General features: G+C 35.1%; 1 protein-coding gene across 1 annotated transcript; it reads left to right on the forward strand.

Annotated features, from left to right (window-relative positions):
* The first annotated feature begins 13933 nt into the window (after positions 1 to 13933).
* On the forward strand, positions 13934 to 24419 carry LOC143242709 (failed axon connections-like). Its single transcript, XM_076486185.1, has 5 exons — positions 13934 to 14349; positions 18511 to 18713; positions 22428 to 22560; positions 22874 to 23011; positions 23307 to 24419. The coding sequence occupies exons 1-5, from the start codon at positions 14077 to 14079 to the stop codon at positions 23646 to 23648; spliced, it is 1089 nt and encodes a 362-aa protein (XP_076342300.1). The 5' UTR covers positions 13934 to 14076; the 3' UTR covers positions 23649 to 24419.
* The last annotated feature ends 374 nt before the right edge of the window (positions 24420 to 24793 follow it).

A 24793-nucleotide genomic window follows, 5' to 3' on the forward strand; every position in this document is an offset into this window, starting at 1 on the left:
AAAGAAAGCAAAGAAAGAGCTTTTTCGATTTGAACAGTTATGTGTATAATTTACTTTACTGAAGGTTTTCAGTGAAAAACTAACTCCTGTAAAATTAAAGTATTCGGACATTAAAAGAAAAAAAACACAAAGATCTCTCTCGTGATTTGGATGATCTTATGTACCTTAGAGGGTCAGGTGCGCTTTGACCTCTTCCTCCTTCCTTAACTTACATAATCATGCAGTGTGGGTTGGTATGGCTACTGTTTTAGGGTTAGAGTGGTCTGAGTTTACTCCGACCCTTTTCAGGGCAATGTCCAGGTACTATTTTCGTACATTTATCGATATTATTTGCCCTATCAGTAGGAAGTCTAGTTTGACGGTAGCCTCTTTTTTTCACTTCCATTTTATATATATATTTATTTATTTATTATTGTTTTAAATTTATTTTTCTGTTTAAAATAAATATTGATCGGGGAGAGATGTTTAGGACTAGCTTCATCATGTATGCAGTACTTATGTAGTTTGCATAATAAATTTATTATTTTAAATAATAATAAAAAATAATAATAAAAGTTTTAAATTTATTTTTCTGTTTAAAATAAATATTGATCGGGGAGAGATGTTTAGGACTAGCTTCATCATATTAAAATAAATATTGATCGGGGAGAGATGTTTAGGACTAGCTTCATCATGTATGCAGTACTTATGTAGTTTGCATAATAAATTTATTATTTTAAATAATAAAAAATAATAATGTATGCAGTACTTATGTAGTTTGCATAATAAATTTATTATTTTAAATAATAAAAAATAAATTTATTATTTTAAATAATAATAAAAAATAATAATAAAAGTTTTAAATTTATTTTTCTGTTTAAAATAAATATTGATCGGGGAGAGATGTTTAGGACTAGCTTCATCATGTATGCAGTACTTATGTAGTTTGCATAATAATTCATCTTTCATCCAATTTTTATCAAAATACATTATTATACTATGTAGGAGTCTGTCTATTATGGTTGGTATGTTTGAATATTTGTGTATGAAATTAAATGATGTGGTTCTGTATGCTGTTGTGAGTAGTGTGTTTTGTACTGTTTGCAGCTTAGTTTTGATTATCTTGTCACTTACAATAACCCAAGCAGGAGCTGCATAATCTATTAATGGTCTAATGTATGTTTTGTAAATTTTTAGTATATTGTCTGTTGATGCTCCACTGTTCTTACCAGTTAGATTCCTAGTATAGCTGGTTCTTCGCCAGACTTTACTTTTAATTTCATTTACATGGTTAATCCATGTTAATTTTGAGTCATAGATTAGACCGAAAAATTTTGCCGATGTGACAGTCTGAAGTAGTGTTCCATTAATATATATTTCCGGCTGTAGTTTTTGTGCTTTGTCAGCTTGATAAATACGACTAGTTGTGTTTTTGCTGTATTTATTTTTATCTATATTTTTGGCAGTGTTCACTTATTCTATTTAATTGTGGTTGTATGTTGGTGGCTGTTATTGCTGGTGTTGGGGCACTTTTACATATTACCACATCAGCGAACTGTGAGGAAAATACATGATTTGGATCTTTCAGTGGCATATTGTTTACATACACGATGAAGAGTATAGGGCTAACCATCCCTCCCTGAGGGACACTAGTTTCTGGAGTAAAGTACTCAGCAAAGGTTCCCAATACAATTTCTGTTTATATAACTAGCGAATAATCAATTCCACGCGATAGTTTCATTTCATGCATACGGAAGCGCAGACCATTGTGCCACACAGTGGAAATGCTTGCCAAAGATTTGTTGATAAAGTATTGTTTGTTTGAAATTCGCGCAATGCTACACGAGGGCTACCTGCGCTAGCCATCCCTAACTTAGCAGTGTAAGACCAGAGGAAAGGCAGCTAGTCATCACCGCCTACCTCAAACTCTTGAGCTACTCTTTCACCAACAAATAGTGAGATTGGCCGTCATATTATAACGCACCCACGGCTGATAGGGTGAGCATGTTACGTGTGACAGGGATTCGAAACCGAGACCCTCAGATTATGAGTCGAGAGCCTTAGCCACCTGGCCATGTCGTGCTTGTCAACAAAGTAAAGCAATATATAAAAACCAAATTTTAACCATTACACTTTTGGTACTCTGTTAAAAAGAAACTTTGTTTATTTTTTTACTAAATTAAATCTAAGTTGAAGCAAGTTTCCGGGAATGGTTTATACGGTCACTGATCAAAGTAATATAAATGACTGAAATGTTGTCTTGGAAAGGTGTTTTGTTAAAATGTGTCTAAATATTTGCTTCCAAACTTGAGATTTGATTGTTTGTAGTTAAGCACATGGCTACAGAATTAACTAACTGTACTGTGCCCATCATGGCTATCAAAGCCCCGTTGCTACCGTTATAAGTCTGAGGCCACTGAGAGAAACGAGACCTGAACGACGTTGTACCATCCATCAGATACATCTCGATTTGTCAAGAACAATACATTTGTTCTGACAGATAAAACAATGATATAAAACTGCACCGACTTTTATAAATGAGGTTTGAAGAATGTGGTGTGTGAGCAGGGATGGATACAGAGGGGGGGATACATCCCCCCATTGGTCATACCAAAATTGTGTAGGTTAATGGGAAATCAGAAATATAAAGTACTGATCATCTCAATTAGAATATTTTGCTGTATGTTTACTTGTAACATTTTATTTAGGAATATATGAAAGTTCATTGTCACATGTTGTGTGATTCAGTATAGTGCTGTCCGATTACTTGTAACTTGATATTTTAGAATAAAATCAATAAATGAGAGTTCATAGTCATATATGTTTCTTTTTGTTCCTAAGTTAATTCCATGAAATTCATGTTGCAGTAACAAGGAAAAGTTTACTTGGAGTCGGGTTGTTACTTAGTCGATCATACCTTCCCCACCCAAAAATCTTGTATCCACCGTATGTGAGATAAATCGGCGCACATGCTTTGCTCTGTTATCACTTACTTATTAGTGTGGAATATAGATATTGTTCAATAAAAAAATATCACATACGGTTAATATATGGTTCAATAAAAAATATCACATACGGTTAATATATGGTTCAATAAAAAATATCACATTTGGTTAATATGAATCAAATAGAATCGGTTACAGATTACAGATTAATTAGTAAAAGAAAGATGCTGAATTTGACAAAAGTATAATCACCCAAGACGACCTTGGAAACGCCCGTTTCTTGTTAACTTAACTTCCAGCCTCATTGACAAAAAAAAAGTATCGCTACAGTAACAGAATGCTTCATTACCTAATACAAGGAGGGGGGTCCTTCTCATACGGTTGATAAATCTTCTCATTGTTTTCGTACTCGTTATGTGAGGTTATTCAAATAACATTTACAGGCAATAATTTGTATATCACAGGGGCCGTATATACATATTTTTTTCTTTCTTTCTGTAACGGCCTAATAATTAAAAATTGAACTATCGTTGGGATTGCTTGTTATATCTGTCAATCTACTATCTCCAATAGCATATCTCTACTGATCGTTTCGTATAACATAGTAATTTGTTTTTAAAGTCAAAGCTAGACAATGAGCTATTAGTACTACGTTAATTGTGAGTGTCGAACCAGATTTGTGACGTTATAATCCTTCACATTTATCACTAAGCCACAATACGAATGGGTATGGATGTGGATGAAGTGATATAACCCTTAACTGAAAGTTTTAAATACTTCATGAAATAAAAGGTTATTTGTATTTGCCTAACATAGCCTAACATATTGTAATGTTATGTTACAAATGCAATGGTTGCTTGATTCAGGTTACATCTGACGGCTCCGGAGTTACAAAAGGCCAGAGTTAGAATAGTTGTGTGTGTGTGCATGTATATATATATATATATATACTGAGTTCAACATTTATGTATTAGATATGTTTCTATGTTAGAATGTTAGATTTGATTTGTTTTGGATTTCGCGCAAAGCTACACGAGGGCAATATGAGCTAGCCGTCCCTAATTTAGCAGTGTAAAACTAGAGGAAAGACAGCTAGTCATCACCGCCAACTCTTGGGCTACTCTTTTACCAACGAATAGTGAGATTGACAGTCACATTATAACGCCCCCACGGCTGAAAGAGTGAGCATGTTTGGTGTGACAGGGATTCGAACCCGCGACCCTTGGATTACGAATCGAGTGACCTAACCACCAGACCATGACAGGCTCGTGTTTGTTTGTGTGTGTGATTCACAGCTTCCATAGCTAACAATAATTAGCTGATGCAACGTAGTATCAATACAGCACTTTAATAAACCACTCAATCCACAGCTAACAATAATTAGATGTAACGCATTGTTAATCAAGCACTTTATTACCTCACGATTTTAAATTAACCATTCTCTTCTTTCATGCATTCCTATTTGTACTTTATTTTTACTTATGAATCAAAGCATACTGATTTAAGATAGTATTTATGATTAAATAAACCAAACCACTTGACGTCTACAGGATAATTATTTCCAGAGATATAATTGTCATAATGACAAATTATTTTATTCTTAAAGAAAATTTAGTTTGCTTCAGAGAAAAGCGTCCCCTAGTGGCTCAGCGGTACGTCTGCGGACTTACAACGCTAAAAACCGGGTTTCGAAACCCGTGGTAGGCAGAGCACAGATAGCTCATTGAGTAGCTTTGTTTTTAATTCAAAACAAACAATCAGAGAAAAGCCACATTGGGTTATTTACTGTGTCTACCACGGAGAATCGAACACCGAATTTAGCGTTGTAAGCTTGTATATTTATCGCTGTCCCACCAGTGGACTATGAAGAAATGAAAATGTTTCTCGTTAGAAAAGTTCAGTCGTACAATGTACGAAATAAAGCTTCCATTACTGTTGTGTCTGCGCAACAGCCACAGATAAGATTATGGTATCAGCTATTGGTACAAGACATTGATCACTGTGCTGGTTCTTCTAGTTGTTTATATTTAATTTCTAGTGTCGAATATGTGTTTTATTTTCAAGATATGACCTTATGTTTCACGTTAAATGACTGTGGATTTCCGCGTTCTCAAGTCGCTCTGTTGGCAAAGCTATAAACAACCTGAAAAATAACGCCCGTTACGTCACTTTAGAGCTCAGCGTGGGTAAAATGTGGTGTCAGGAACGACCTGCGGTTATCAATATCTGTGACTTTTCAAATCGTTTCTTGATATCTCAAGGTAAAGTTGGCTAATTATCAGACAAAACGATGAGGGAACTTAGGCTGGTTACTCAAGTTCTGTTTTTAAACTGAGTCACATGATCATTACGTCATTCTTAACGTAGGAAGCCACGCCTACACATTTCTGACACAGCCGCTTCCAAGAACACCGTGTTCATTGTACCAACCCCAGTAACAATAAGACACATATGGTAACAAATTATGTTGAACAATCTAAAATGTAGTAGAACGATAATGACCCTCCTCTTTAGTTATTATATTTTGTTTGTAAAATGGAATACAGATTACTACACAGAAAAATAGTAACAGGTATATCCCGTCATGTTCACACTTACAACAAACGTTTCACACATGTCTGTAGGTTAACATGTTGAAACTAACGCTATCTTTACGTAGTGGATTAGTAGTAAGCTTACAGAATTACAACGCTAGAATCCAGAGTTCGATTACCTGCGGTGGACAGGGCGTAGATAGCATATTGTGTAGTTTTACTCTAAAGCAAACCTTAGGTAATTAATCAGAATCACGTTAACTTTATAAAAAGTAAAATTTATAATAACGTAACATTGTATAGAGTCGGTGTGAAACTGGTACAGCAGAGAAACCAGAAATTTGACTTTAGATGACAAATATGTATGAAAATTATCTTTCAAGCGACACCTCATTAGATGTTGGATCAACTGTGGTTATGTTATACTGAGTGCACACAGATTCAATGTTTTTTGTTCGGCACAGTAAGAAAAACGTCTAGTAGTAAGTACATAGGGTAATGCGAAGCCACCAAAAATGACCGATTTTGAGGATGGTATATAACGGTCCCTTCCAATCAATATACTCACCCAAATCATAAAGATGTGTTGAGATGTTCCAGTAGGGATATTTCCTTTGCACTTACATGTATATAATAACACTGGACTTGAGGTATCAACTGTGGTTATGTTATCTGAGTGCACACAGATTCAAGTACACAGGTCTAGTAGTAAGTACATAGGGTAATGCGAAGCCACCAAAAATGACCGATTTTGAGGATGGTATATAACGGTCCCTTCCAATCAATATACTCACCCAAATCATAAAGATGTGTTGAGATGTTCCAGTAGGGATATTTCCTTTGCACTTACATGTATATAATAACACTGGAAAATAAATCTTATAAATCCACTTGAGGTATCAACACGTTCACACAGGAAGACATATTGTCATGGTGAGCAAAGTGCGGTTTCTTAGAATACATGATAACTCACGAACACAAATATACAGTGGTAAAAGTCGTTCATGTGCTCCATGTAAAAGCAGCAATATAATCAAGATGAATCTTGATCTGGAAAAGTAAAACAAGTCAGTTGCACACAGGTTGCTTTTACGTGGATTTATATGAAATTGAATCGTTGAAACGGATGTTATGAAACCATCGTCCTTTTATACTTGATGAGTTGTGTACAAAGCAATACAAATAAAAGTTGGATATATAGAAAATATAGGAAACTATGCTGCAGTGCTTTCGTCAAGATGCACGTTCATTAGATAGAATATGACTGGACTTGTTAACAGGGATTGTAACATGTGAGGCTCTAAAACTATTTTAATATAATGTACTCAACACCTTTAATTAACTGAAAAATAATAAGTGCCATAAACGTTATTTTTATGAATTAGAAAGTGGGTATTAACCAGGTGTAATTGACCTTGAAACTCTCATTTTTATCTCATTAGTCATTTTATGTTTCTGCAGTTAGGGGTTTCTTGACTTTTGCGACACGTTGAAAGTGAAGCAAAGGAAACAACAAATATATGTGGAATATATATATGGCTTCACTACTCTTTTTTTCAACGATTAGTATAACTGAGTGACACATTATAACACTCCCACAGGTGAAAGGGCGAGCATGTTTGGTGTGATCGGGATTCGAACCCACAACCCGCAGAATGCGAGTTGAACGCTCCTAATCTCTTAATGTTATGTACTATTACACGCACAATTAAAATGGTTTAAACTGAGTAAGTAGTATATTATAACATTACTGTATCTTGTACGTGTTGTGTGATTAGTTTTAATTAAGTTAAATTTTAAATAGTACATTTGCTGCGCAAAACCTCTAAGTTTCGTGGTATTTGAATGTATTATGTTGAAACAATAAGAGAGGAATTTTAAAAAATAATATATATTAGTACTACATACCTAGGATTTTGCTTCTTTGGTTTGAATTTTGTGCAAAGCTACACGAGGGCTATCTGCGCTAGTTGTCCCTAATTTAGCAGTGTAAGACTAGAAGGAAGGCAGCTAGTCATCACCACCTATCTCCAACTCTTGGGCTACTCTTTTACCAACGAATAGTGGGATTGACCGTCACATTATAATGCCCCCATGGCTGAAAGGGCGAGCATGTTTGGTGCGACAGGGATTCGAATCCGCGACCGTTGGATTACGAGTCGAGTGCCTTAACCACCTGGCTATGCCTCGGTAAGTTAACAAATTAATTATAAAAGCTAAGACTCGCTTTGAAACATTGAGTTTTATTTTTCTTCTAAGTATTTTCGAACAACTAATAGACTCACGAGGTACTCTTACTTCAGTTAATATACGACTGGTCTAGTGATTTTTTTTGCGTGCTTTGGCTGTCAGATTACTGTAACTTTAATGCCACGGAACTTTATGATAAAGTTATCAACTTTATTATCTTAGTAACCCAAAACTAAATTTAAAATTAGGGTTCAGAGACACCAAGTTTTAAACTTCAAACAGAAATAGTCTCTTCGTAACGCATTCCTGTTCCGGTCACATTCCACGTAATATATTTCAGGGGTTCGTTTTTAACCTTATTAGTTCACAAATTTCAGCAATATTTAACCAGATCGTGACCTAACATCTCACGGCTGAAAGCCATAAACAATTATACAAATTATGCCTTTAAGCTGTTTACTGGTAACAGAGGTTGAATAGGTGCTTATATTACATTGATATTAACTTGCATTAAGTAGACAAGTTGTCAATACTATATAATAATAACAAAACATGTTTTAATTTGGCCCGGAATGGCCAGGTGGGTTAAAGCGTTCGACTCGTCATATTAGGATCGCGGGTTTGAATCCCCGTCACACCAAACATGCACGTCCTTTCAGCCGTGGGGGCGTTATAAATTTACGTTCAATCCCACTATTCGTTGGTAAAAAAGAGTAGCCCAAGATTGGCGGTGGGTGGTGATGACTAGCCACCTTCCCTCTTGTCTTACTGCTAAATTAGGGACGGCTAGCGCAGATAGCCCCTTGTGTAGCTTTGCGCGAAATTCAAAACAAACCAAACCAAACGCATCTCTAACTCCACCCTAGACAAATTCTGGTAATTAGTTTCCTCTGTATATAAACGTGTGTTTGTGACCCAAATTCTCGAAAGTTGATATATTGATATGTTTTAAGTGTCACAGTTACAGCAAAAAATATCAGAGCTGAACTAAAGATAAGCCTCTACACCCCTGCCCTGTCACAGAAGGTAAACAGCATAACTGCTCCTTCGGGGACGAAGTCCCTGCGTATAATCACCTTCCGAGTAATTCAGAGTTGAGAACTGTGGAAATATGTTTATAAAAACGAAAAGCAGATTTCAGACACAAACTGATGTATTTAACAAATAGAAATTCTGCGTCGGATTTCAGACACAAACTGATGTATTTAACAAATAGAAATTCTGCGTCGGATTTCAGAAACAAACTGATGTATTTAATAAATAGAAATTCTGCGTCAAATTTCAGAAACAAACTGACGTATTTAACAAATAAAAATTATGCGTCGGATTTCCAAAACAAATTGATGTATTTAACAAATAAAAATTCTGCGTCGGATTTCCAAAACAAATTGATGTATTTAACAAATAGAAATTTTGCGTCGGATTTCAGAAACAAACTGATGTATTTAAAAAATAGAAATTCTGCGTCGTATTTAAGAAACAAACTGATAAACGTATTTAACAAATAGAAATTCTACGGCAATTTGCAAGCAATCTGAGCGTCAAATTTATCACATCCTTGACCTTGCCCTTGGATGAGTTTATATTCGAGAACCAAGGTTGTGTACGTGACTCCTAAGTAGGTTTGTTTATCTTACATTTTGTAATATTATTTCCGCTTAAGAGATAAGCCTAATCTGCCCGACTAACTTATTGACACTCTAAACGTTGTATTTGAATCTTTAACCAATTTTATAAAATATTCCTGAAAAATATTCACACTCAGTGACTGAAAGAAAGAGAGAGAGAGAGAATTCCATGAAAATCCAACGCGTGTTTTTTTGTTGTTTTTTTTTGGCACAGATAGTAGAGAAAATAATTATTTCACAAAGACACTATAGTTCTGGAACGGTAATCCGAAATTTATCGGATGTGTTTTGCGTGAAAGCTTGTGGCATACAAGAAAGAATAACGTCACCAGCACGTGAACATGAGAGTGGGAAATGTCTTAGCAATTTGCTGATAAAATGACGTGTTCTAGAACTACGAACTTGGAAATATTACTAAACAGTGTTCGTAAACCGTTTGACAGCACATCAGTGTTTTGGTGTGTAAACAGGTGAAAGTTTTGAAATAAGTTTATTCTTTAAAATAAACCCTTTTGTTTTATTTATTTACTTTGTTGTTGTTTTTTTTTCTGCCGTAAAGCTACATATTTGACTATATCTGTACTATCCATCATGGAGAATCGAGCCCTGTTTAGGTTGAAAGTTCATCTATAATGAACTATTAACCATGACAATTAAATGTTCGATAGTTTTCGGTTATTTTCTTGTGACACAGCCGTATGTCTGCAGACTTATACTGCCGGAAACCGAATTTCGATACCTGTGATGGATAGAACACGTGTAGTTTTGTGCTTAAATACAAACAAAAAAACACACGAAAATCATAGCTTTTAAAAATGACATATATAAAGCATAGCAATGAAAGATATGTTATCTTATTAGATATGGAAATAATTTTTATATCCTCGAAAATATTTATATGTGCCTGCTCAATTGTAAGTTCTAAGCGAAAGACTCGTTTTGTCATGGTATTGTATGGTTCGTTATTTGCCATGATATTGTGTGATTCGTTATTTGCCATGGTATTGCATGGTTCGTTACTTGTCATGGTATTGTGTGTTTCGTTATTTGTCATGGTATTGTGTGTTTCGTTATTTGTCATGGTATTGTGTGATTTGTTATTTGCCATGGTATTGTGTGATTTGTTATTTGCCATGGTATTGTGTGTTTCGTTATTTGCCATGGTATTGTGTGTTTCGTTATTTGTCATGGTATTGTGTGATTTGTTATTTGCCATGGTATTGTGTGATTTGTTATTTGCCATGGTATTGTGTGTTTCGTTATTTGTCATGGTATTGTGTGATTTGTTATTTGCCATGGTATTGTGTGTTTCGTTATTTGCCATGGTATTGTGTGATTCGTTATTTGCCATGGTATTGTATGTTTCGTTATTTGCCATGGTATTGTATGTTTCGTTACTTGTCATGGTATTGTGTGATTTGTTATTTGCCATGGTATTGTATGTTTCGTTATTTGCCATGGTATTGTATGTTTCGTTACTTGCCATGGTATTGTGCAGAACGTAAAAAGAAATTTAGGAGTGTTGAAAGTAACAAATTCCATCATAAGCGACTGTAGGGGACAGGTCATAAATATCCTTTTCTACAGTACTGCTCTAACATAAACAAAGCATCTTAAGTTATGTGTAATATTTTATACAAAATCAGCACGCCGTACAACGTGTTTATATAAACCCAATTAAATAATTACAGTGTTTGTGTGATTGTCTTGAATTTCGCGCAAATCTACACGAGAGCTAACTGCACTAGCTATCCCTAATTTTGCACTGTAAGACCGGAGGGAACGCAGCTAGACATCACTGCCAACTCTTTGGCTATTCTTTTACCAATGAATAGTGGGACTGACCGTAACATTATAACGCCCACACAGCTGAAAGAGCGAGCATGTTTGATGTGACAGGCATTTATAATGAAAAGAAAAAAATATTGAAATACACCAATATTTAAAAATGTCAAAGACATTTCTCCAAATAAAATGTGGAAGTTTGATATCTCGCTCAGTATGTAGCTTTGCGATAACACAGTAACAATGAAGCAATGAACACCAGCCACTTTGAAAGTTCGCAAATTGATAATCTTATAGTAAATAATTTTAAATTATTAAAACAAATGGGATGATTGTCATTGTTAATGGGAATGCAAACTGAAGGTAATTTCTGATTAGAATTCTCTGTTTTGTTAAAAACTTAAGATTGGTTGATTGTTAATCACAAAGGTACCCAATTGGTTGTCTGTACTGTGTTCAACCAAGGCTTATGAAACCTGATTTTAGTGAATTGAATAGAAATAATTAAATGGAAAATTTGAATGTAACCGTTTGTTTAGTTAGTCCTCATTATGGACTTGTCAGAAAAACATGCGTTATAGTTCCCAAATAACTTAAATAAAACCAAACATGCTTGCCCCTTCAGCCGTGGGGGCGTTATAACGTGACACTCAATCCCACTATGCGATGGTTAAAGAATAGCCCAAGAGTTGGCAGTGGGTAATGATGACTAGCTGCCTTCCCTCTAGTCTTACACTGCTAAATTAGGCGTGGGTGTTTATTCAAGTTTGTTTGTTTGTTTTGAAGTTCGCGCAAAGCTGGTTTGTGATAGAAAAATAAAAGTTCCGGAATGAATATAAACATAGGTTGAACACATATTGCAAGCTATAATGTTAGAAAGTTAGGTACAAAAGTCCGTTTGAAATGTTTGGTAAAAAGTGTTTAAAGAAGTGTAAAGAAAAATATACATTTACTTAATATGATAACAAATAGTTATTGAGACACTGTATATGTCCATAGGACAATTCATTAAAAAGAAAGTTTATCGCTTGTTTAGTGTGAATTTCTATGTATGTTTTTTTTTTTTAACAAAACCACATTAAGCTACCTTCTGTGTTCACTGAGGGGAATCTAACCCCCGATATCAGCATTGTAAATCCGAAGACTTATCGCTGTCTTACCGGGGAACGATTGTTGATATTTTAAATAGTCTTAAAAATGGATTACATGATTGTTTGTTTGTTTTTTAATTTTCGCCCAAAGCTACACGAGGGCTATCTGCACTAACCGTCCCTAATTTAGCAGTGTAAGACTAGAAGGAAGGCAGCTGGTCATCACCACCCATCGCCAACTCTTGGACTACTCTTTTACCATTGAATAGCGGAATTGACTGTAACGTTATAACGCCCCCACAGCTGAAAGAGCGAGCATGTTTGGTGTAACGGGGATTCGAACCCGCCACCCTCAGATTACGAGTCAAGTGCCTTAACAATCTGGCCATGCTGGGCCTATATTACTTGAATGTTGGAAGACGTAAAATGCAGATAAGTAATATTGTACTAACTATAACATAAAATAGTATTGTAGTAACTATAGAGTAACACACAACTGTAGTAACTATGAAGTAAAATACACCTGTGTTAACTATAAGGTTTCACGTATTTATAACCTTTCACTTCTCGTGTTCGTATTCACAGTAAAAATGACTAACGCCCTGATGTTATTGATAATTTCCAAATTCTTATTTCCACATCATCAATCCATGATCTTCTAATCTAAGAAAGTTTATTGATTTCACATGATCACCAAATATTTAACATTTTTGTTTGTCCACTTCTTCTAATTTTAAATTTAAGAATATCACTAATTATGTTGACATTTGGAAATAACAGCATATTTCAAACCCTTTTTTACTTTTACCCAGGTGAATGTCAACAAACATTTGTGGTCAAATTAGTACCATATTGTAGCAGTTACTTGTCTAAATACTGAATTTATGGACTAATACAAAAAAATTATAATCACATACATCGAAATCTACAAATCTACTTCTCTTAGGCCTAACATTAATTAAGCCTTTATTAAGTATGGCCCGTATTCTATAAATAGATTGATCACCAGTATAAATTTTGGGTGTGTGTGTTTTTTTTTTGTTTCATTTTATTTTAGGCTAAACTTCATCAGTAATAACATATATAATATTATTTTAAGATCTAACGTTAGACATCTTTAAATGTTTTGATAAGATTTTATGATGTTGCAATTACAAACTGTATCTAGACCTCAGTCGTTGCTGTATCGGCATTTGGTCACTCTGCGTGATCTGAGAGGGTCAGGTTCATTCGGACCTCCCCCTCTATCCTTTACTATTGTTTCTGAACTTCCAAATTCCATGCAGTTTTTCACAAAATAGATGAACATTAGTGTAAAGCATTGTGTTGGAACATCGATTTTTACCTCCCTCTTCAGAGCTATACCCACGAGCAGACTATCGATAGCATTTAGTGCTATCTTATTACTCTTTATTTAATTACATACTCGAAAACAATTTCATATAATTATTTTTCTTCATTTGGTCGTAAACACGCACAAACAGTTCCATAGCAAAATGTCACTTTTTTTCACTAGAAGTAATTATCGCTTGCGTATTTTATTTAGGTTTTCATCGTTGATCTTTATCGGTGTTTAGGTCTCACAGACCTGGGAGTATCAGGTGTATTTGACCTGTTCCTCCCTATTTTATTATTATTTTATTTAGGTCTTTCCACCCCTACTGTCTGAATTTAAATCCCCCGGCAGCTGATTCCCTATTCGTTACATTGCTTTTTTAGTGCATGCGTACTAACCTAAATTTAACGCTTTTAGCCAATGAGAAGAAAGCTCCACCTGCATGTCGTTTGACGTGAGAAGGAAGACTCCCAAACGACCAGCTGCAAGTGTGTTTAGCAGAAGAAAGATCGCGAGCGACGAGAGCTGATCGGTAATCATTTCTGTCGCCATTTTGAAGTAGATATTTGTCTCTTGATAGTCGACACCATGACTAGTACGGAAGCTAACGCAGAAAACGCTACCATCGAGGCCACAACAACTGCTACCCCGCCGGATAATGCTGACAATACCGAAACTAAGGGCGAAAATACCAGCAAGACTACAACACAAACCAGAAAACAACCAACTGTACACAAAATCGACTTTGAAAAGGATGTCGTTTATTTGTATCAGTTTGTACGGTGTCCGGTTGTACCCTCCGTATCACCTTTCTGTCTGAAGGTAGAAACATGGTTACGAATGACAGGGTTGAAATACGAGGTGAGACATATTCGACATCTTTTATAAAGTTGAAATCGTCCGGTTTTTTATTATTACAAATAGGCATCTTAAGTTAAAAATTAATTGCGAGTACAAAGAAAATTTATTGTGATAGTTACAATCCTCGTCAAACGTAGAATGAAAGTAGTGTTGTATCGAATCTATAGAACTATAAGTTAAAATACTGTATAAGTTTATCTTCCTCTTTAATATTTGTTTCTATCTAGAAGAGTTAAATAAGAATAAATAACCAGACTATAATAGTATTACTGTTAGTACTTGTAACCTTACGCGAGTGTTGTATCGTAAAACTTGCACCGACCTGTCACAGTGGAGATTGTAGATGTCTCATAATATGGACTCCAAAACGAATTCCAGCTCCACTCCATCTTGTCTTGTATCGCAAACCAAGAGCAGCAGCTGTTGTTTTTTAATTGCTTAACAAAATTAAGTGACTTGCAATACATTTCTAGAAACCAGTGATGTTAAGTAAGTTGAACGATTTAACCAGCTGTCGTGTGACAATTCACGGGCGCGCGCACACGCATGTAACATGTCTCGTTTGAGATAAGGCAGAACTGACAAGGCAACTTTGACAATAAGCTGAGGTTTGGAACTTGATAGTTCTGTCTGCCATGTTGAGGCTGAGACTTTCATATGGCTCGAAACGTTGACGTAGTCCGCAGAAAATGTTCGTTAGGAAAAAAAAATCCAACGAATATGAAAATTCTCTTTACATTTTATCTAGGTATTGTAACATGTAATTGTTAAAGTGCAACGTTAAATAAGTAACCTCCCATGTCAATATAACATTTGAAATGTGTAACTCTTAATTGAAATATTAATTATATGCCCTTAAGGTTTGAATTTTGTAGAAAGTGTCACGACATATTTCTTAATTGTAGTTCAAAACGAACAGAAGGTTGAAAAACGTACACAAGTCATCCTCGTCATAACAGGGTTAGGGACTATTTCATCAAATTATTCGTTTTAATAATTATTAAATTATCATTTGCCTAGTCAGTAATTAATGCCAAGCTCAAGACGCGTTAAAATGTTAAACCCGGCTGTTTGTTTCATATTATGTTTGCTCGTGTTTCCATTGTGATTAGTGTGATGTGGATGCGTATGTTTCGTACTATATCATACATAATTAACTTAGCAACCATTCATCGTTTGCTGTATGTGTTCTTTCGATGTCAAAATCACACCGATGAAACTACAAACCAGAATAGACCAGTGGCTAAATAAAGCAGTTTTTTCAGTGTTAGACACCTGCATAATTTCTTTGCTTTAAGAGAGGTAAGAATATTAACCACTTTATTTTTTATCACCTCGCATATTTGAATTATTTTTTGACCTTGAAGAGGGCCTGGTGCCGCGAGATACAACCCTGCAATTGATGAAAAAATAAACGGTGAACCGGTTCCTGCTCCACGTCTCTACTGTAGACGACTGCGTCATTCGCATATCTCCGAAGACGAGTTTTAACAGTTGAACTGATACAAGTTTAAATGGAGCTATCCATTTTCGATAAGCATCTCGTATCTGGAGAAGAATATAGTTCAATATTTTTCAGCGTTACTTCAACAAGACTGGGGGGGGGGGCTGCAATGACGTATATTCTTGCATTTATTAACTGTGTAATGCATTAGTTACTAAAATATTCAGGTTGGAGTAGATGTTTATTTTTTTTGTAAATAGTGATAATTAGCAACATTTCTCTGGTGTTCTCTACTTAGTTCTTTGGTTTCTAGTTTTTCCGGTTCTTTCCCACATACTTTGAATTCAATGTTTTGTGAGTGTGTTCAACTACTTTAATTACCAAATTTATTTTTGTCTGCACAAGAGGAATTCAGTTGTTGGGGCATGAATTGACGTTCACATGAAAATAAAGTTAATCACGAATACCCTTTACCACTACTTGTGTATTTTTGGCCCTTCAAAAGGTGTTTATGTTCGTAGTTTAACAGTTCGTTTCAAACTTTAAAAAAAATTTTGAAACATGAATACGTCTTGAATTTACCAGAATCAATGTGAAATGATACTGCTAATAGCGTTAATATACATTAGGTTTTTTCTGCTGACACTATTATGTAGTTCTTGTGATGTATAATTAACTGTAAGGTGGCAACTGAAATTTGCAGGAAAGTAGAGAAGGTAACAACTAAGTCAATAATAATCGTAAAATAACTTTTGTTACGTCACTTCCTGGGAGTGGTCATTAAGCCATGGGTGTTTAGGAATCCTTGCTGCATGCTCGCATCGTGGAAATTAACTGGTTTTGTGAATAATTTTAAACACAAATTAATCTACACATTTCATAGTTACTTCAGTATTTAAAAATGTTAATTCGGTGTTTTTTTCACATACGCAAACAAAAGTAACGGACATCAATGTTCCATCTACACGAATACCAATGAGTGTCACTAACTGATAATGAGGCTAGTTTCTTTAAATATTTTTATAGATATCCACTTCGTCATAGAATGTCATAGTAACTGAATATTTATTCATCGCTTTATTGTAGGGTGAGTAACGTGGAAATAAATGTTTTTTTTATTATATATAAGATTAATTTGACTTAACTTGAGCCCATTGAAAGGCGCTTTTATAGAAACTTCTAATTGTTTTGGGAAAGTGTAATGTAAGACAAACATTTACAAGTATATTACATTAAATTCTACACTGATGCTGAATTTCAAAGGAAACTGGGACTTCAAGACCATATTTTTAATGTGTTCAGATCCTGTATTATTCCAAGTGCCTCCTTTATAAAATGCTAGCTGGCGTATCCACTTAACGCACGTGAAGACGTTGGGTCAGATCCACACTTCTATGACGCTCCCCGAAGGGCCTGAAGAGTATGTCATGTTTGGTGATGATCGGCCCAGTATTTCATCAGTCATACGCTGACACGCACACACTTTATAATTACTTTTGTTAATCTTAGTCTCCTAAAGTTTTATATTAAAATAAAAGTCGTACCTTTCCTATCCAGATTTTAATACTAAAATTAAACTACCTCATTGTTATTTGAAGATTAAACACATTTTGTTGCCCGTGTTACGTGTGGTAAAATAGGAATGGCTTTTTTAAAATTAAACTTAACGCTTTGTTGCGAGACTCAGTGTTTATTGTCTGACTTGTTAGTGTTAGAACTGTTGACATAAGTAGTTTTTCCTGGTTGAACTGCAACTAGCTCGCCTTTAGTATTTGGCTCCTACGATTTCTATAAAACACAAAATATGGACGTTTATGGCATGATGTGATAAAGCGTATTTTGGGGCACACGTGACCTTTCAAAAAAAAATCAACTAGTTGGTCCGTCATTTATCAATGACTACTAAAACATTTTGTCTATAATACGAGTATCTTTCAAATTCCTTAAGTCATCTATTCCCAAACGCAACTTTGAATGTTTTCTCATCAATATATAATAACTGTTAAGAGTGGGTAGCGGTGCCTGTTGAATACTGTATGTGGAACATTAAGTTCAATGTCGAGGCGTAAGAAGTAATTGCTAGCCCAACTTCCTTTAGGGTGCTTTTACTTCTCTGCTCCATACTTCAAGCTTGAGTCACTACAACCCCTAGGGTGTAAAGAAATACGAGGGAAGAAACATGTAACACACGTGCACTTGTCTTACTTGAAGTTAAGAATGAAAAATGTTTCATTCGTAGACTAGTAAGTTAACGTACAAAATATTATTCCCGTAAAACTTTCCTAGTAATAAATGCGAAATGGTCTGTTACGTGAAAAGGTAGCTTATGAATGTTTTTTAAAAAAAGTATTTAAGCAGGTCCACCTAGCGTCATTTGGTAGTGAGCTTTGATTCAGTTAAAATTACTCTAAAGGAAAACATTAAACTGTTCGTTATTATTGGTTGAACATTAAGTTCATACTTGTATAGAATTTTTAATTGTTCTGTATCGTTTGTCTGTTCAGTTTGTCTAAATAAACAGCTACATTAATTAATTCGCAGGGTAGATCTATAATTTTCAAGTTTCCTAATAGCTTACTTGTCTTGACTTTGAGTGAATGAATATTTATTGTATTTTTCTACGAAGTGAACTTATTTACTAAAATTCGAACCCTTTGTTAAAAGTTAATTTTCTTTAGTCTTGTGCTTAGTCATTAAAGTGTAAAAACAAATTTCAGAATGTGGACCACCGTTTAAAGTACAAGTCCAAAAAGGGCCAACTTCCTTTTGTGGAATTGAATGGTACCGAAATAGCAGATTCTGACATCATCATCAGTGAATTGACCAAGAAGTTTGAGAAAGATATTGATGCAGATCTCAGTATTGACCAGAAGAATATCAGTCATGCTTTCAACTCGATGCTCAACAATCACACCTCTTGGTAAATTTGACATCTTTTTCTGACTTTATTTTCCTTAAAGGGTTTGACTCTTTTAATAGCATGAGAACACTAGTACAATAGATTATTTCTTAGTGTTTCCACCAAAGTATTTCACCTGTTTAATGCTATATAATTCTTCATTTAGCTTGTGCGATGGCTTCGTATACTTTTGTCACTTGTTACACTTTCAGTCATAGCGGTTAAAGTATTCCATGGAAAGATAAGTCGAGAGTCATTGAACTATTGGCAGCCAGCTTGTCATGCATAGCCGGTCTTTCTAGTGTGATTTAAGTATATCGTGTCATTAGCAGACTGTCAGATTAATTCCAAACTAATGGAACAGTTGCCGAACACTTAACTCATTTCATAACACAGCAGAAGAACTTTATTTTCTACATTCGTTGAGTATCTGCTACTAGACTGTACACAAAGTACGTACTGTTAAGCTAAACAGTCTCTCTGCAAGATTAAGTTCCAGAGACACTTCCGCTAGTAGGAAAGCGTAAATGGGTCGTGTTTTTTTTTGTAGTGACGTTCAAAAGATGTCCAATGTTCATGAAATGTAAAAAACCAAAAACTTGTTTAAAAACAAGGAAACAAACCAAAAAGACCCCGCGCTTAGCTCGACAGTCAGATAACATAGATGTTTTTGTTTGAAGTGAAACTAGAACCATATCCAACTCCATTTTCAGATAGTATCTTGATGCATATGGTTGTGGAAGGAATTATTGGAATCGTGAATGTAAGACCGACTTAGGAATCATATTTTGCCAATCCTTTGGCTGGCATGAATTAATTTAGCCCTGACTTCAGTTTAATAGTTTACCACGTTCTCCCCCACTGGTATAGCGGTAAGTCTTCGGATTTACAACGCTAAAAACAGGGTGTCTCTCTCTCTCTCTCTCTCTCTGTGGACTTGGCAAATGGCCCGATGTGTGTGTGTGTCTCTCTCTCTCTTTCTCTCTTCGGAGAAAGAAGGAAGCGATCACTTTCAAATGAAAGGATCTGTACTCTTATTTGTATACTTTTGTCAACCACGTATGGGATGCTTGATTCCAAATGCCAAAAGTTCTGAGAACCATTCTATAAAAGTGGACTATGATATATTGAATATTATTAATACTGACACGTGTCTCTTGGTGTTTTATGATTAAGATGTCGAACTATAAAGGTGTAAAGTCATCTTTACCAAATGCCCTTTTTTTATAAGCATATATTGGTTCATTTTAGAATTTAGTTTTTCAACAGCTCGCTCAGGTCAATCATTAATAGTTGTGTGTGTGTGTGGGGGGGGGGGAAATAATGCAAGCTGTTTTCTCAGATATCTCACAATGACGACCCTAGCAACAAACTTAAGTAGCAAAAGCTGTGTCGGTATCGGCCATATATAATTACTATAACTTCAGAATCTTATTGCTAACCTTGGATAACACGTAATGACCACCTCTTTGGTGGAAAACGTTAGTGTTAGTTCTGAGAACTACTAACTTTGTATTTTTTCTGTGTTTCATATCGTGTTTTGCTTGCATTAGGTTGATGGGGAGGGTGGTATTTCCTCACAAAGTTAACTAAGTATCCACATTTCCATGGTTTTAGCTTTCATATCAATTACAAAATGAACTCCTGAAATTTAGCATATCCATTACTCCATCTGTTTCTTGGTTTAAAACGATCTAAGAAACGTATCTTATTTAACCTTTTACATACACGTGCCAAGAAATCTAATCGATATTGGATAAAGGTTGACTACTCTGGGGGAACTACCATTAACGTTTTGGAGGGTGGGTTGGTCTAGATAGCTACAGGGTTAGGGTAAATGTCTACATACTCCCGAAGATTCTTTATAAACAAAACCAACAACAAAACTGCTGAATGTTATTCAACGAGGGAGTGCTTCCTATGTTTTTCTTAATGGTGCGTGTGTGTAAAATTTGTCTTCCATATTCATTTTTCTTCCAATTTACGAGTGTTAAGTATTTTTTCTTTTACGTTGACTCTAACTGTCATCTGAATGGTTATGTAGTTTTCGCATTGATTTAAGTTTTTCTTCAGACTATTTTGTTAAATGATTACGAGATAGTTAAGGGTAATTAATGTTTAACTAGTAATTGCCAGATTCTAATCCACCAAACTGAGTGGCCATGTGTGTTGAGGCGTTCGACTAGTTATCTGAGGGTCGCGTGTTCGAATCCCCGTCTCATCAAAAATGCTCGTACTTTCAGTCGTAGCAGCATTATAATGTGACGGTTAATCCCATTATTCGTTTGTAGAAAAGTATCTCAAGAGTTGGCGGTGGGTGGTAATGACTAACTACCTTCCCTCTAGCTTTATACTGCTAAATTATGGACGGCTAGCGCAGATAGTCCTCGAGTAGCTTTGCGCAAAATTCAAAAACAATCCGTCGAATAACTTTGTGCGAAGTTCGAAACAAACCAAACTGAGGAATTTTTTTTAGCAAACTTCTGCTACATTGCTCGCTTGATGACCAATAATTGTAATCGTGATAAGACCTGACGTATCATTTTCTAACGTTTTTCAAATTAAGTACAAAGTTTTTTTTTTTTTTTCTCCATCTTATCACACGTTCCAGGGCAAATTTATTATTGACAAAAAAGTCCAGTTTTCCACAAGTGGCCACCCCCCCCTTCCTTTGCCTTCATTCTCAGTTAAATGCTTTAATCTATTACACTGATTTATTCGGGCAGTGTTGACCCTATAAATGGTGAAGCCTCAAGCAGTAGGGTAATTAGATCATACAGTTCACGAGCGTGTTTAGCAGTAGTGGGGAAAGGGGAGGGATACCCCTTTAAAAAAAAATTAACGCATATCTTCTGAGTCGGGAGAAAAAAAAATGTTAATTAAACGTTATTTTTAAGTTCCTTCTGCGAGAGACTAAAGCTCTCTTGTGTTTGTACACGAGACAACCATAATATTTAAGGTTCAGGGCAACAACGCCACGATGTCAAACTTGAAACGAAAATACAAGTAAAGTTTGAGGGGAATTTTTTTGGTCATCAGTCACGACCCATCAACTCGTGCGATACAAACTCCCTGATAATTGCGAAGTTCATTTATATGCAAGTATTAATACATAATTTGTACAATGTGTTTAGTACAGTCAGATTTCAGGAATACTCGCATCTCTTTCGGGGATAAATACCGAGATGTTTTTGCTTTTTAGCTTGAGAAACATGAACATTATCGTTGTCACTTAATTTCTTTATTCCTTGCTACGCGCCATAAATATTTGAGCATGTTGCGAGATTGGAATGTGGGTCAGGAATACTGAGTAGTTACTCGGACTAACGCCAGTGCGATTAGCACTGGCATAAGTTAAGCCTGTCAGGAATTCAGCATGTAGACTTTACCATTGCAGTATTTAAACAAATTTAATTCATTGAGCCTTGTAATATGTTAATTATCGTCTGCGTATCCAGCCTAACCCTGAGAACGTGTTCTGTTCCGGTGGATTATTCAACTGATTTTATTAAACGTAAAGTAAAAAATTAAAAACAGACGAGACATTGTTAGCACATCTGAGAAGCAGTGAAAGTAAACACACTTTTCATGCTTAGCCGTAGAGGATGGTCTCAAGGTTTAATAGATTTTATGATAAACGTGAAGTGTTTAAACTCGTGTTTTTAATCTTTTGAAACAACTCTATTGTTTATCGCAAGTCTTTTTGTTTTACTTACTTTTAACTTTGTATTTTAGGGTGATGCGTTGGTGGCGTTACACTCACCCAAGTCAGTTTCTAAAGACAGCTCAACTGGACGTAAAACAAGTTTTAAATTCTAAACTACCAAAAGGCGTCTTACAGTTCTTCTTTAAGATGGGTTTCAAAAGTGTAAGTTCCTCATGAGTTCCCAATTCTAAGATTAGGTAGTTTTTCGTTTGAAACGCTTTTCCCGCAAATAAGTTTCAAAGCAATACTTTCAAGTTCATTCTATCTGTTGTAGGTCAATATTTAAAATAAGTCGGGTTTTTTATCTTTTCTTTACATAGTCACGATCAAAACAAAATATTTGGTAAAGCCCGAGTATACATCTAAATCAAATAAATTTTTTCCAATGTTTAATAACGATATTAATATTTCAACTAATTTTTGTTTTTTGATCTGTAAATGGAAATTCTATTTCTATTTTAATCTTATCCCGTAGAACGTTAAAAAGACCATTGGTCACGGGCTTGGACGTCACAGTAACGAAGAAATTTTGCAATTCGGAAAAAATGACTTGAAGGCACTCTCGGAATATCTTCAAGACAAACCCTTCTTCTTTGGGGATGAACCCCATCTTGTAAGCTAGTTTCTTGTATATGTTTAACTGTGAATTTTGTGTGATTAACTAGAACCAATCGATCTAGCAAAGTCCGCAAAAATATTGCTATTGGTAACAGGCTATTTAATGTTACCATTTTTGACTTGGTTCTTTAAGTGGTAGTTAATTAGAACAATAAATTTTTAACTACATAGGATAAAATATTTCGTTTTCACTTTAACAGATTTAAACTCTAAATCTAAAATATTTTTTTCCTTTTTCAGCACTTGTGTTTTATAAACCGATGTATATTTACGTAATACTTTATTTTTAGTTGGACTGTGTGGCCTTCGCTCATTTGTGCCAGTTCTACTACGTTCCATTTGGGGACATGAAAGAATATATGGATAATGAATGCACCAACTTGGTTTCCTTTCTGGAAAGGATGAAAGAACGCTATTGGCAAGACTGGGAAGAAATGACCAAGACCCTCGCACTCAATACCCATCTTCCGAAAAAAGAGAAGGAAGAAGAAAAAGAGGGTAAAGAAACTGAAGCTACAGCTGAAGAGATGGACAAAGATGAAAAACAAGATGTTGATGAAAAGAAAGAAGAAAAGGACAAGGATGAAAAAACCGAAGATAAAACTAAAGAAGAAAGTGAGAAAAAAGAATGATGGACACATTATCACTTATTTGTGATCCGAACTGACCACTCTGATTTATGGTCATAAGTATAGACATGATGTACCAGCTCACTTTGATATGGATGTTGTATTTCATGTTGCTCGTGGCTAACCCCCAGGCAACTTTGTGTGTGGGGGATAAATGATAGCTATATTCTGAATTACGTTTTTTCATTCCAAACGTCGTCAGTATTTTTCACCCCTTTGCATGTTCAGAAATCTTTTTTATTTGAATTTATAACTGAAGTTTTATGTAGCTGTAGTTATACTGGATGTACAGTTCTATAGTCCTACTTGTCAGCCGTTTAATTGGCCGCTAGTTTGCTCAATGTGCTTATTGACCCATAAATGTCTTACTGTGCTTCCCATACTTAACTTAAACGGGAGATTTAAAAATACAACTTTTGATCGCGCACTAATATCTTTTTACAGAATTTTCTATGTATTTTACTGAAGTGTCAGAAAACAAATCTACGCCCTTGTATTAAGAATTCGTTTTTAACAATGAATTTTAAGTCTTAGTAAAGACTACTGTTAAAATGTGAATAATACAGTATTTCTATATGTCGGTGCGTTGAACACCGAAGTAAAGGTAAAACATTGTCATATTTTTAGCATCAGGTATATACTTAAATGTAACAATTTATGTTCAAGTTATTCTTTTTTTTTTTTTTTACGACTTGCACTTTTATGCTGTATCGTATAGATGTTTGTAAACGTTATCTGTTTATAAGTTTCTCATTAAAAATAGTTTAACCACTAGCATTGTGACTTTAAATTCTTGATTCTTACACGTTTGGTATAGTATTTGTACTGCCTCTTTATCGTACTGGATATGTCAGTATCATTTCTGTAAAGATACGAGCTTGACTACGCATCTACTTCCCTTTGATTCAAGTAAGACACTGCCATCCTATAACAAGGTGAGGATCAGAAATCAATGTAGTTAGTCATAAGAGAAATGACCCTCTCAAAACCTGGAATTTAATACACTTACATGGGTGTCACTAGCTGTGTTTTAAAGACAGTTACAAAAATTCCTATCAAGTTAAAAATTAGATAAGTTTTCATTGTTAATTCTCTTATCCGGTTGGGGAAATCGTGCTACTGGGAGGGGGGAATAGTATTTGTCTTAT

This window comes from Tachypleus tridentatus, chromosome 2 (genome assembly GCF_004210375.1).
Source record: "Tachypleus tridentatus isolate NWPU-2018 chromosome 2, ASM421037v1, whole genome shotgun sequence".
Lineage (NCBI taxonomy): Eukaryota > Metazoa > Arthropoda > Merostomata > Xiphosura > Limulidae > Tachypleus > Tachypleus tridentatus.

Excerpts from the sequence above, each read along its gene's own strand:
- LOC143242709 (XM_076486185.1), top strand. The coding sequence starts at position 14,077 with ATGACTAGTACGGAAGCTAACGCAGAAAACGCTACCATCGAGGCCACA. Across the intron at positions 14,350-18,510 it reads TGACAGGGTTGAAATACGAG|AATGTGGACCACCGTTTAAA; the intron begins GTGAGACATATT and ends AACAAATTTCAG. Across the intron at positions 23,012-23,306 it reads TTGGGGATGAACCCCATCTT|TTGGACTGTGTGGCCTTCGC; the intron begins GTAAGCTAGTTT and ends CTTTATTTTTAG.